General features: G+C 52.0%; 1 protein-coding gene across 1 annotated transcript in view; it reads left to right on the forward strand.

Moving 5' to 3' along the window:
• Nucleotides 1-14,402, forward strand: part of ADORA1 (adenosine A1 receptor) — a 29,725-nt gene extending 15,323 nt beyond the window's left edge. The window contains exon 3 of the mRNA XM_026101213.2: nt 13,442-14,402. Within this exon, the coding sequence (XP_025956998.1) occupies nt 13,442-14,075 (634 nt within the window). The 3' untranslated portion in view covers nt 14,076-14,402. The remainder of the gene's footprint in view (nt 1-13,441) is intronic.
• Nucleotides 14,403-14,628: the final 226 nt, after the last annotated feature.

Consider the following 14,628-nt stretch of genomic DNA (forward strand, 5'->3'; position numbering starts at 1 on the left):
ATCCCCTGCCCTAACTGCCACAGCAAAGCACCCCTGTCCCAAAGGCCTGGGGGGCCCTCTTGCATGGATCGGCACTGCTGCATGTCTTTTGTACGTCAGGAAAGGGAGATGCCAGGCTTCACGGGGACCAGCACAGCCCACACGCATGGGGAGGACTCGATCCTGCCTGGGCCGTGCATCCTTCATGTCCATGCCCTGCGCCAGCCAGGCTGCCTGGGCAGACCCAGACTATGTCTGCCCATTGCTCCTTGCCTAGATTTAATTGCCAAGGTAATTAGGAAGATGTGCAATATGTAATTTATGGCAAGCTGATGCATTCCACTGTAATTCCTGGTCTTGGGTCTCAGCTCTTTCTCTCAGCCATCCTGATGGAAATAATGAGTTGTTTCCTTGCAGGCAGTAAGGTGAATTGGTTTTCCTCCAAGGCAATAAATCATTTAAATCTGAAACAGGAAACATGATCTAAATAATAAACTTCAGGTTTGCTTTGCACTTGCACTTTTTATCTGCTTTCTTGGTGAAAGATCGATTCTCTGAGATGGAGGAACATTTGATTGCGGTGTTGACTGGAGCCTTCACTTTCAATTTGGCATTTCATTTATCAGGTCGAGATATATAGATCTGTACTGAGCAGATTCATCTCTATATAAATAATTTTATGGCTTAACACTTGTGTACTCTGATCCTCACTTTTCTCATTTTTATTGCATTTTAGAACAGTGCATAACACAGGTTTTACTCATGCTTTGTGGCAAGTTGCATTTGTACAGAAGTTGGAATTCAGCTGTAGTGCAAAATGACACCTCCAAAATGGTTTTCATTAATTCAAAGTACATATAGCCAACTCATTAGCAAAAAATAAATTAATCTAACCACATTTTTCCTTTGAAATTGATCTTTTAAGCAGAGGAAATATGCACTGTATAGGGATGTTGAACTGGTTGTTTGGGGTTACCATGTCCTTTGAGGTTTAAAAACAGTAGATCTCATCTGCCCTCCTAATTCCTATTTAGACATTAGAGGGAGAAAACAACCTCTCTTGTTTTGCCAGCTCCCAGCCAATTTTTCAGCCTTGAATGTATTAATCTTTGAACTGGACTAAGTGCACGAAGGGAGATGTTCCCTCTGCAGCAGCAGACTCTGCTGTGATGATCCTGGACAGCAGTAACAAGCTGCAGCCTAAGAAATCAAAGAGTTAAGTTGTTTGACTACAAAGTCAGAAGTATGGTTACCAAGCAGAAGTGTAAAATCAAGAAATTAAAAGATAGCTGATATTAATCTCTTGTTCCAGCTGTACTTTAGGATATCTTTTTCTCAAGCATCCTTCTGCATTCGATAGATAAAGACCCACCTCAGTTGTGCTTCATGGCTGAATTAATGCCTCTTACTGGGAGATGTTATCTCTAATTTCCCATCTCCCGTTTATCCATGGAACAGGGTACAAGCTCCTGCTGAATGTGAATGAAATGTCAACAGCAGGTCTCAAGACCTTTCCACCTGATATCTCTGTCCTGTTCCTTCCCTTCAATGGCTGTCCCTGCCTTTGAGACTCAGCTGGTCCAAGCTGTCCCCTGGGGCCCAACCTGTCCTTTTATTTGGCGGTATTTGCAGAGCATGACAGTGACACACAGGGAAGGGTGGTGGGGCTGGGCAGTCCACTCGGTGCTATGCAGATGGCACCCAGGCCCTTCTTTAGTTGGCACCTTCCTCCTGGCATGAAGGGCTTTCTGCAAATCACAGCATTTTCCCAAGGCTCTCTCTCGAGATGGAGTAAGAGCCACGGAGGCTCTCAGAGTCCAGGTGCACCAGGCATTTTGTAATTGCCATCTTATTTTGACTTCTCATAGAGCCCACGCTTGACAGATCTGGCATTTTAAGCTGTTTTTAAAATTGCCTTCTTTATTCTCCCTCCCCTCTTTTCCCCCCTTCTCCATTTCTGGGGGTTGACTTTCAGAGTCCTCATTTCAGATAGGTTCTTTTGGATAAAGAAGGTAAATATTCAATGCATAGAAAAATTCAACTGCAATATAAGTAGTAATTAAAAATTTCCACTTTTATCCAGCAAAGTCTGTCTGAATTTACACCAAAGATAGCCGAAGCTGCCTTTTATCCCTTCTCGCTGGTGCAACACCAGTACAGAGCCCTGATTTCTCTAGTCGTACAGTGACCTGCAGAGGTATGTGAGATCAGCTGCTGGGTCAGGTCTGCCTAATCATCTCCCAGCTAATTGCCATGGTGGCAGGCAGTGGCAGCTGGGGAGGAGGACTGAGGTGTGAGAGCCTGCGAGGCGACCCGATGCACGCGGTGATGGTCTGGCATATCAAGGGCAGACAACCCAAGGCTCCTGTCCAAATGCATCCATCTCCCCATGAAGGTGTTAGGAGAGACTGAAAGCAAAAAGCACATCCAGGATGCTTCCAGGAGAGGAATGAATCTGGGTTTGGAGCATCTCTCCTTAAAACCTTCTTGCTCTGCATAAATCATCATTTGCTGGAGTTGGGGTTGCTCCCAGGAGAGCGGGGTGAGCCATGGGATAGGGGGCCCACAGCTCTCTCCAAGGAGATGTTTGAACACAGAATTTCTCCTTTTGACAACAAAACTGTTTAGACACTAAAAATGTCCAGTAACTTTATTGCATGGAGGTCACACACTGAAAACTGCTCGAATCTATCACACTGCCCACTAGCCGATGTAATCAACTCTCATAATTTTACCTCCTACCTCTTAGTGCCCGGGCTGTTCCTCTGTGTCCTAATTCCCAAAGTCCTGTTATTACTGAAGAATCTCAACTGCTATTTCTTTTTTTAAAAGCAGTACTTCTCATACTTTGCATTGCAGAGAAATGCTCAGAAATGCTGGTCTCTGAAATCAGGAGCCAAACGACAAGAACATTACATTTTTTTCCCCAGTTCCTGAGGTTCTGCAGCTTGCTTCGTTATTTTGAAGCTGTTGCCAATGGTGTTAAATCACTTCCCTCCCACCTACCCCCAGGCCCTGGATGGAGAAGCCAGCAATCCAGGAAAATCCTGGAGGGCTGTGACCACACATGGTGGAGCTGGGAGGGAGCCCCGGAGCCGCCTGGGCGCGGGAGGCTGAATGCTGTCTGTTACCCCATAAGGAAGCAGGCAGTGCGTATGGGAAAGTCTTCCTCTGCTTCGTTGCCACGCGCTGCTGCAGGAGCAAATCTGTGCCTCGATGCGATGCGCAGCCGGGTCCCCCTGCCTGGCAGGGACACCGGGTGCTCCTGCGGGACCATCGCTCAGCACCAGGAGGGTGATGCATCAGGAGCACGGCCACCCTTGCACCCCTGCGCTCAGCACCCCAGGGAGATTCGGTGATGCCCATGGTGTTGGGTGGTCTCGGGGCTCCTTTCGGGGCAGGGATGGTCATCCCTGGGCCTGCCATCCCAGGGAGACAGGTATTAATTAAATCATTGTCATTTCTGTAAGGCACTGGATGCCCCAGGCTTCCCCAGCCCCCTGGTTAACCCCCTCCACACAAGTTTGGGATGAGGGGCCCATTCTGGCTGGAGAATAAACCTCAGCAAGTCTTGCTGCTTTTGCAGTGACCATGTATTGAAACACGTTAGGATCCAACCATACGCTGTAAATCAAGCTCAGTTTGAAAACCAGATTAACTTTATATACAGGAAGGACTTGTATTTACTGCTCAGTTGAAGGGTGCTGCATGAAGGATGTGAAAAAAAATGCTGTGAATGACATATGCTCTTTTGCCTTCTTTGGACAACGGCAGTGTCTCCCCTGTGCTTGGGGGAGATCCTGAAGAAGAGAGATGCGTGCAAGGTTCCCATGCTTTCCACACTCCCTCCCTGTGATCTCCTGCCTTCCCGCACTCCCATTTCCCCTTGCAGCTCCCTGCTTCGGTGAGAGCCGCTGAGCTGTCCAGGGGGAAGCCAGCAGCACAGACCTGCGGTAGAGCTGCTGCGGAGGTTACTTGCATTTCTTCTCTGTACTGAGAACAGGACAACTGGAAAGTGATCTGAAAGATCTGTAGTTACTGGAAGTCTGTGATTTTTTCCCAAAGATGGGCTGTGATTCATCGCTCGAGCCCAGGGAGCCGCCAGAGCAGACGTCCCAAATGAAGCAGGCTACAGAAATCCAGCCAGCTATTTCTCTGATGAGGCTGGTCTCAGTCCGGAGAGGGGGGCTATGATTTCTCAGCAATGAACTTATCTGGGTTGGTGTGAGTTTGTGGCTGTTCCTAACATCCCAGGGACCAGAGATGTGATAATACAATCTCTTGCAGCTCAGCAGGCAAAGGTCAAACTCAATCCATTGGCTGGAACCAGAAACATGACAGCTTTAGGCTCAGAAACCGGGTGGCTGAAGTGTGCATGTCTGTGTGTATCAGGGAGCAGGGAGATTACCCCTCAAGCAGCCTGACGGCACTGTGGGTGATGCTGCCCCACTGGAAATGTCAAGCTCAAGGTGAAGGAGCTGCTACACGCTCAGGGGCTTAGCTTCACGGGCTGAAAGTGTCAGGAAAGCAACAGAGGCAGGGGGATGTGTTGGATACCCAGGTCCAGGCCTCAGACCACTGAGGTCTGCTCCCACCCTTGGAGCCATCAGCTGGATGGAAGTCCCTAACATGTTCTTATGTTTTATATTGACAAATTGGGGTGACAGGACCTCAGCACAGCCCGGCTGCCTTGTAGACATGGCACTCCTCCATTTCCAGGCACTGTAGCCCATACGAGCCCTTTTCTGCTGTATCTACCCTGGTTCTTGCGGAGCTATGGGTGTCCCTATTAGTGCTTTTGGATGTGCCTGTGTCTTTTTGCAGCCCTCGGGGAATTCACGACACCTCCAAGGGCCCGGGAAAGGTGTCGGGGAGGCGTGAACCCACGCCAAGGCAGTGGCATCTCCCCTGGGCCCTGTCTGGGGTCCAGAAGAGCTGCAAATGGGCACAGCCCCGGTGCCAGCCCATGCACAACCTGCACATCCCTGCTCTGACAAAGCTCAGAGCACAAAACCTGCTCTCTCACTACCCTCCTTTTTCTGTCACTTTCTTGCTGTTTGCCAGAGCTGTGGCCAGCTCGAGCTTCACCCACTGCTAAATGAAGCACTCACCAAAGCCCTGGGGACACAGCATCTCTGCGTGCAGGGACCAGTCAATTTTGGCAGGATGGATTTGCTCTCATATGCCTCATAATCACCATCGCCTTTATCCATTAAAGAATTACTGGCTATTAAAAGCAGTTAGAAACGTCTGTCGAACTTGCCAGCTGCTGCGTCTGGTTGTAGCCACTTGTGCTTTGTGGGCAGTCATTGCAGAGTAATTTCTACACAGAGATCTGCCATTTTCTGCTGATAAAACCAAGCCATCACCCTATAATCCAGGGCATGGACTGGGCCAGGAGGGACCTCACTGGGACCCATGCAACCAAGTGCACTTACGGCTCTGTAAAACCCAGCGAACAGGATTTCAGCCTCTCCTATGGTGGCTTTAGGTCAGGTTTGCATGAAGGAGCCTTGCGGCATGGTGTGGACTGCTCCTACGGCAGTGGGATGTGGTGCTGCTTCTGCCCGTGCATCCCCAGTCAGGTGCCAGGCCAGCTGCACCCCCTTGGCTTCGATAGACAGTGCTCAGAAAAAGCATTTTGGGTGCAGAGGTCCTGAAAGAAGAGGGTCGGTCACGCGCAGCTCCCCTCTCTGCTGCGGGCGCTGAGCTGCCCTAACTCCAGCTGACACCGTGTGGGCTGAGCTATAGGGCTAGAAGGCACCAGCTGCTTGTGGAGCTGCTCCCAGATGCAAGGGACACCCTACAGTGTGGAAATCCTCTGCTGAGACGTAATGGGATGGTTCGAGACACTCCAAGCCCTGCCAGGTTCATTCTGCCCTCGGCAGGGCTTCAGTGGGAGTCCAACCATGGCAGCAGCCACAACCACTGAAATCACTGCACCTATTTCCAGCACTTTGCACACCAGGGCCTCGTAGCTGCATAGCAGAAAGGATCTAGCAACCACCAGGAACATCTACCCCAGGATGCCCTCACAAACTCCCCTGTTTGGACACCCTGGTCCCCCTCCTCTTCTTGCTGTGCATGGCAGGCTTTGCTGTGCCTGTGCCAGGGAGCCCCGAGTGCCCTGTACTTGCAGGGTGTGCGAGAGCCTGCACTGTCCCTTCTCCCATGGTCCCCCAGGCTCAGCGCCCTGCGGTTCCCCCATGTCCCTGTCCCAGTGCACGCTCCACACTGGTGTAACTGGTGTGTCAGACACCAGTCGGACAGCCCTGACTTGAGGTGTGAGTGCCTGAGGGGTGCCAGAGAGGTCTTAGGCAGAGGTCTGGGATGCAGCCTCATCCGCACGTGTGATGAGTAAGACACAGATACTCCCATCAGTGCCTCTCCTGTCGTCGGAATCCATTTACAACCCTGCAAAAAGTGCAACTTGCAGAAAAAGCAAAGTTGTGTTTGCTCGAGTCCCCCCTCCAGCTCAGCTCCCTCTCATCCTGAGCAAGAAAACCTGGGCATGGAGCCAGGTGGGGATTTTCCTCCTTAACTCCCTTTAAGCCACTTCTTCGAGGTCACGCAAGGAATCTGAGGCCAGGACTATGGAAACTGCCTTGCCCAAACTACCAGGCACTGGCTCATCCTCTTCCACCATGTCCCCTGTCACGTGGCAAGGGGGTTACATATTAACTCTGGGTTTATTGCAAACAGATTTGTTGAAGATGGCTATACAATGTAGTCATAGCAAGTGACTCTTACTGCACATTTGTTATTGCTCGAGTCTTGGTTTCTTACCACTCCAATGGTTTCTTGCCAGAGGTTCCCTTAACTCCTGGAGAATGACCCCGAGAGCCATCCCAGCTCAGGGGGAGGTTCACCGCCATGCAGCCCACTGCCGTGCAGGAGAGCTCAATGGCCCTAGGCTGCAGCACTACTTATGGGCACAAGTTTGACCCATGGTCATACAATATTTGGTGAAGGGATATACCTTTTTTGCTGACTTCATGCCATGTTGGGGAAAATATACCCCTTTTTGCTAATCTCATGACTGTTTCTGACCTCACCAGTTGCAAACAGGATGGCCTGGTTCCTCCCAGTCAGCACTGGGCTCTGTGAGTTATTTGCAGTCAGCTGGGGTGCGAGATAAGGGTGGGGGTGTAGTTGTGCTCCACCACATTGCCCTGTCCCCTCTTTGTCCCAGGGCCCTGCTGGCACATCTTGAATTTTGCCTTCACAAGCAGTCCCGCAGACGAGCCAACCGGAGGTGCTAGGAGAGGACAGGGCACCTTGGGTCCTCCCTGTCCCTTTGGAGCACTGGGGACAGTCTTTGTGGCAGGATGCTGGCCTTGGGCTGGCAAGGAAATCCTGTGCCAATGGAGGCTGCTGGGCCATTTCAATGCAGGACAGGGGCTTTGTCACCCACCAGCACTTATGTCTTCCCTGCAGAAGGCCACACTCTTCTGGCTCATCAGAAAGAGTCTCCACAGGCTTTGGACCAGTCTCACAGTACGTTTAGGTCTTGTGCTCAGGCTGGCCCGGCTGGCGTCTGACAGGCAACAAGTCTGAGACTTAGGGATCAGGGATATCTCCCATGCATCCCGGAGGACATGCTGGTACGGCCTGTCTCCTTCCCCCAGGGCATCATTTTCAAAGCATTCGTGGGCACGGGCTCCATGGAGAGCTCCATGTAGCTGCCAGGTTTGGCAGACGTTGGTTGACACCCGTCCCTTCCCAGGGCAAGGATCACCAGCCACCTGCCCACCAGCTGTCACAGGACACCATTTCTTCAGAGCGCCAGACGACGGTGGAAAAGCAGAAGTGACGTGATCATGAGAGCAACGCGCTGAAAGAGTGTCTGCATCCCTCTGCCTGGGAGCTGTTTTCTCACACTACCTCCAAGGTTGTGTCGTTACTGCCTGTCGCCCCCATTCCGGCTGTGAACGTTGCAGGGATGACGCAGGAGGGTGCAAAACTCCTCTGTGGCAGTAGGGAGGGTGTGTTCTGCCTCATTTGGTGGTCCCAGCTGTTTTTGCAGATAACTTGGCCCATCGCTAGTGTTAGTTTGCCGGCAGTCATTGGATGGATGTTGCTGAGAGCATGAAGGATCACATGGTTGGTGTTTGGCCCTGAAGAGCTGCAAAGATGGAAGCTGACGATCTGGAGGGGAGCACTGAGACGTGGACACGCTCGTGGGCATGGGCTCTGAGGGACAGGTAGCTGGAGGTGGAGCAGCTCAGGATGTGCACACCCATCCAGGACACAGCTGTGCCCTCCAGGGAGGACAAGGGCAGCTCCCGGCCAGCAGGACCGGCTTTCCAGCCCCCCTTGCAAACCTTCAGCAGCACCTACAAGCCTGAGTCATCCCCAGCCCCAACACACTGGGGAGGCATAAAGCCAGCGAGGAGGCAGTCCCAACCTGAACAAATAGGAGATGCATACAGACAATCCAAGGGGGATGCTGGTGCTAAGGCATTTGTACCAATGCTAGCAGACCTTTCTAGACATTTTAATATACCTTCAAATCCTCGATAAGTTTAAAGATTCTGAAATCAAGGGTTTTAACCTATATTAAGCCCAAAAGAGATCTCAAGGGAAGAAGAATTATGGGAAATAGTCATGGGCAAGAGGCTGAAAAAGGAATAAACTCTTCAAGTCTGGAGTTAGAATTGAGAAGGAGCTGTGATCAAGGTCTCTCTGGCATGCAATGCCCCTCTGCCTTCCCTGGGACTGCCATGTCCCAGCTGTGGATCACAGCTGATATTCCCGCTCTCAGGGGGTGGATACTGCTTCACACTTCTCAGCAGCTTCGAGCTCCAGCATCTGAGTTTTCCCATCCCATGACCCTGAGGACCTGAAAGATCTGAAGCAAAGATACGGCCAGGAAAAAGGACCAGAAACCTAAACCCTCTGAAATCAAAGTGCTTTTGTCTAGAGATTTTCAATTAGATCAGAACATGCTCTGGCTGCTTTTCCTTGTTGTGTTCGTAATGCAGATGAGCTTCATGTCAGCTTGGCCTCCTTTCCTCCTACCATGTTGGCTCCAGCTTCATTTCATTAGTGAGATCCTGCCTTCATTTAGTGAATTAATTTCCCAAGAATTACACTGAAATAAACCGTACCAGAGCAAGGACCAGTGAAGCCTCATCTTGGGGCTGGCTGGACAGTTGCAAGTATTTTCTAGAAGAAAAAAATGGTATTCAAAGGAATACTAAAAACTTTTTTTTAATTCAAACCAGCCATGGAATCTTTCAAGCTTTTTCATCCAAGCCAAGAGGAAATGTTTCTTGGCTACAGAGTTGGACCAAACTGTGGGTCCCAGGAGACCTGGGAAATGGACCCTCCACTCTGTCTTGGGGCACAAACATGTGAACAGCACGTGCTGGGCTGAGCCCCGTTCCCTCGGCTGCAGTGGAGAGGGATGAGGAGGTCCAGCCACACCAAGACCTGGCGGTCTGGTGACCAGCGTAAGGAAGAAGGTGAATCTAGACTGGAAATGATGAGCACAGGGAAAGAAAATGTAGAATAATGTCCTCAGGTAAGGGCCAAGGGAGCATTTTGCAATATGCTGGAGAAGCAGGGCTGCAGCATCTTTCCCAGGGACTCCATACTCTGCCCAGGAAACAGTGTGTGACTGAAGCATCTCTTGGCACACACTGTCACGAGTAACCATCTCTCCCCGGAGCAGCCTGCTCCAGCTCTCGTCCCCTTACCCATTAGCTCTGTGTGACTCCTGGGGCCATTTTGTCCTCCTCTGCCGCCAGCTGTCACTTCTTGTGCTTCCTCTGGGGATGCAAACAGCACTCTATCAATAATGGATATCTTGGCTCTTTGCAATGTTTTCCAAATCCTCGAAGACATCCTGGTTCCACACCAGACCGAAACTCCTGCCCATAGCAACTCACCGCAATGTCAATGAGGATGGCTGTACTCCCTCCAGGCTCCTTTCTCCTGGTCTTGGCGGGGTGTCCAGAAGGGCTTGGGATGATGCCCATCTCCATGGGGAAGGGACAGCATGAAGGCAGCCAGCAGAGGGAGGGAGGACTGGAGGAAAAGCTGGAAATTATGGTCAGGCTTGAAACACTGCAGATGAAGGAAACAAACCCATATTTTGTGATGATAGTGGTGACCATTATTGTTGATGTTTTAGTCGCAGCTGTTAATAAAAATAATAGTAGTAATAAAAATGCAATGATGATAATGATGATAATAATAATATGATTATTTATTAATTGAAAGCCATTACCAGCATTTTCTAGTGCTTTTGCCTCCCAGACCCGTCCCAAACTCCAGCCCTATGATATTAATGCAAAATGAGGTAAATGAGAAGGGTTTTTTTTTCTTTCTAGCACCTCCAAAGCAGGAAAGTGGGAGCAGCAAGGGCACTCCCAAGCCCTTCCACTATTTGCTTCACCACCAAACACCCTGTGCAATGGTGTTGGGCTACAGGTGGGATCTCACATTTCATTCCTTTTAAGTAAGATTTGCAGCCTTCAGAGCAACTGAGCCCTATGGGAACTGCATGGCCAGACCCTGCAGGGTGGAAGGAGAAGGAACTCAGTCATTTTATGGCTTTTATCATTTTTTTTATCATTGGGTTTTAGCCCAAATTCCTGCTGGTTCACCATGCAAGGCTGCCAGGGAGAGGTGGGGGGAAGCAGGCACCCACGGGCCCTAGGGCAGTACCATTACCTGCAGGGTGCTGCAGCTGGTAAACCTCACTGCCTTGGCTTCTTGCTCAAAGGAGGAAAGGGAACAAAATCCCTGTAGCTCCAAATGTTGCTCATTTCCACGTATTTCTTCAGGTTCCGCCGTGGCTCCTGTGACCATGATGACGTGGGCACACATGGACGGAGACGCACAGACGGGCTTTGATTATGTGTCAGCCACTGGCTGGTTCTGCGGTGCCCTGGTTAAACCTCAGGGTGCGAAGCAAAGTGGGGAGGAGAGTCAGGACCAGACGCTCAGACCGTTGTGTTTGTGTCAGGCCAGGGATGTGCCATGTGGCGAGGGGATGGATGTGCAGCAGGGAGAAGATGGATACGCAGGGTAGTCAGGGATGGATGTGCTGCAAGGAGAGGATGGATGTGCAGTGTGGTCGGGGATGGATGTGCAGCATGGCAAGGGATGGATATGCAGCAAAGAGGCAGGATGTATGTGCAGTGAAGTGGGGAGATGGCTGTGCAGCCGGCAGCGTGTGGGGTGCTTGGCCTGCTGTGTGTGTGTTACAGCCTCTGGACCACGCTGGCTTGCATGCACGCTGGGACCTGAGGTCTCTGCGACCTCCACAGCTGATCTGATAACCATCTGCAACAACACGCAATGTTCTGGAGCTGCAGGGGGCTGGGATCACCCGGGCTGGGTCCCCTGCAGCGGTTCCCCCGTCCCCTCCACTCTGGCTGCAAGTGTGAACGCTGTGCCCTCCTCTTCAGCTCTGGTTCACGGCTAGCAGTGGGGTCCCAGCCACCACTCCACCCCCGTGCTCCCCACTGCAGCGGTGGCGAGTGTGTGCTTCAAAAGCAGGGGTGCAGGAAGAGGGAGAAGGGATGAGTGCCGCGCTGTGCCAGGGGCCTGGCTGCAAGCCCAGGGAAGGTGTTTGGGGACCGCAGTGGCACGGGGGCTGCCCAGCACCCTCGTCTCGCCTGTGACTGCTCTTGCGCAGTGCTGCAGCACCGGGTGAGCACCTGGGATGCAGAATTAGAAGACCCCAGGGAACTGGGGGATACCTTGCGGGGACACAGCCTTAGCTTGCAGGGCCACGAGAGGGGCTTGCAAAGAGGAGCTAGGGAGGGGGTTGATGCTACTATCTTTAGTTCCCCCTGGCTGCCTGAGCCTAGCAGGGTGGGAGCAGGGGGTAATGGACAGAAGGGCACAGAAGCCCTCGCGAAGGCTTTCTTCCTCCATTATCAGTGATGTGGGACGCACAGGTCAGGGCACAGCCCCACGAGGGCCTCCTGTACCCCTCTGCCACCAATGCTCTTGTGGGACCCCTTTTTCTCTTTGCTCAGTCCATGGTGTTGGGGCTCCCTGACCAATGTCCCCACCACCCCTCAGGCTTCCCGTGCCCCGGCTCTCCTTGCCCTATGCCTTTCTCAGGGTCTCCTGCCCTTTCTCCTGCCCACAAGGAATAAATCACCCTCTGGCTCCTGCCTTGGCTGGCAGAGCAAACAGCAGCCCACAATGCCACATCCTTCCCATGGGACCTGGCTGCCTCTGGGATGCTGGAAATTGATTCCCAGACTAGAGGGGGTCCACTGGGAAAAACCGTCAGGGACTGGTGGCTCCAGACCCTCCAGACTCCTAGGGACCAGTGTCCCTGCTCCATCCTGTGTCCCTCTGTGCTCTCACCCTGACAATTTGCCTGTGAGCTGGAACTTGAGAAGGGACCTTCAAGGGGGGGAGAAGGATGTGGGTTCTCGGCTGCAGGGCTAGTGTATCAAAAAGTTCTGAAAGCTTCGTCTTTATACCACAGTTCAGGGCTACAGGAATGCAGCGGGGAGCTCTGAGCACTGGGAAAGGGATCCAGGTTTTCCAGCACCTCCATACAGTCCCCATGGCCTGGTTAACACCAGCTTTGCTCAAAAACCCCAGCAAACCTGCTTTGTTCAGTCCCCTCCAGCGGAAAGCAATAACACTTGGGCTGTGAATCTTCTCAGCCTCCAAGGAAAAGCTTTCATCTGAGGGCCAAGGGGAAAAATCAATCTAGCGGGCCTCACTTCCCGCTTGGAAAGCTCAGGAGAGATGGGCACGGCCCCAGCGTGCTCCCTGGTGGCACTAGGGAGGGGGCAGAGCCAAGCCAGAGCACCGCTCTCCTCTTCCCTCCATCGCTTGGCACCATCCCATTAGGAAAGAGGGTTTTGTCAATCAGCCCGGCACATTAGGAAATGAAACAGGCTCTGCCCAGAAGCTTCCCCGGGGGTCCATTAGCACCGATGGATCCTTCCTCCAGCCCAGCAGGTCCCAGAGGAAGCTTTTGCTAGCCATTTCCTCCACCGGCGCAGGGAGAATTAGCTTGGGCAAGGTCCCAGCAGGGCCAGTGCAGGGGAACGGCATGTGGTGAGGGGGAGGAAAAGCTCAGTCACTGCTGTGTGGGGTACTCAGATGTAACACGGGCTGCCGTAAAGACATGAAGCCCCTCTAGGTACTGGGGTCACTTTTGATCACAGGGTTTTGAACACACAGTCTCTCCCCACCCTGATCCGGGCTGCTAATGCATTTCCTGGCTTTGAATCAACCCCAAGAGGCTGGAGGAGGCAGTGGGAGACAGGGTGGGGGTTCCCCAGGGCACGTGCAGAGAAACGAGGATGTTAACAAGTTTATCCAGACGAGTGGTTATAAATTTCCAAGGAAGAGAGGGAAGAGCATTGTGCAATCTCAGCATGGGCACTGGCACCCCAAGTGGAGCAGCCTTAAACCTGGTCAAGGGATCCTGCTAGTGTTTAATTCTTCCCTGCGGTCCCTGTCTCTTCCACAGGTATAAAAGCATGGTGACACCCCGGCGGGCAGCGGTCGCTATTGCCTGTTGTTGGATTGTCTCCCTTCTGGTGGGACTTACCCCTATGTTTGGCTGGAACAACCTGAACAAGATGCGGAGGACTCAGGAGCTGAATGCCAGCCACACGGAGTTTGTCATCAAGTGTCAGTTTGAGACCGTCATCAGCATGGAGTACATGGTGTACTTCAACTTCTTTGTGTGGGTCCTGCCTCCCCTCTTGCTGATGCTGCTCATCTACCTGGAGGTCTTCAACCTCATCCGCAAGCAGCTCAACAAGAAGGTCTCCTCCAGCTCCACTGATCCACAGAAGTATTACGGGAAGGAGCTGAAGATTGCCAAGTCCTTAGCGCTGGTCCTGTTCCTCTTTGCGCTGAGCTGGCTCCCTCTGCACGTCCTCAATTGCATCACCTTGTTCTGCCCGTCCTGCGAGACGCCGCACATCCTCACCTACATCGCCATCTTCCTCACCCATGGCAACTCGGCTATGAACCCCATCGTCTACGCCTTCAGGATCAAAAAGTTCCGGACAGCCTTCCTGCAAATCTGGAACCAGTACTTCTGCTGCAAAACCAACAAAAACATCAACAACACCACTGCCGAACCAGGCAACTAGGGGCTAGGAGAGACCAGCGAGGAGGTTCTCCATGCCCAGCCGGGTTCCCATCTTACTGTTGTTCCTGCCATCAGGGGAAGGGGCGAGGACCTCGGAGAGCTGGGTTTGCCAACCCTGTGCAATCTGAACAGCCGTATTCCCAAGCTACTCTAGGGAGTTATTTATTCACAAGCATCGTACTGTTTTGATATTGTAGCCTGCACTGTTCCTTACTTTTTTGTTGTTTTTTTTGTTGTTTTTTTAAAGGTTGCCAAATATTTAAGAAGAAATTGTACAGACAAAGGCGCGGTTTATCTTAATGAAAATAAAGTAAAATTATGAAAACCACCCAGAAGGTCCTCTGCTGTTGATGGGGACCTCTGGCTCCCTGGAGCATGGTGGTCGGTGATGCTGGGGGATCCCTGAGGGGTTCCTCATCCCCTGGCCCCCACATTCCCAGGCCCATGGAAGTACTTGGGTACCAGGGGAGAGGGACATGCTGGTGGGAGCAAAACTGCCGAGAGCAAGGGGAGCCCTGGTTAATGAGATTTTTGGCAGCTCTGAGGCACAGGGG

This window comes from Dromaius novaehollandiae, chromosome 27 (genome assembly GCF_036370855.1).
Source record: "Dromaius novaehollandiae isolate bDroNov1 chromosome 27, bDroNov1.hap1, whole genome shotgun sequence".
Taxonomy (NCBI): Eukaryota; Metazoa; Chordata; class Aves; order Casuariiformes; family Dromaiidae; genus Dromaius; species Dromaius novaehollandiae.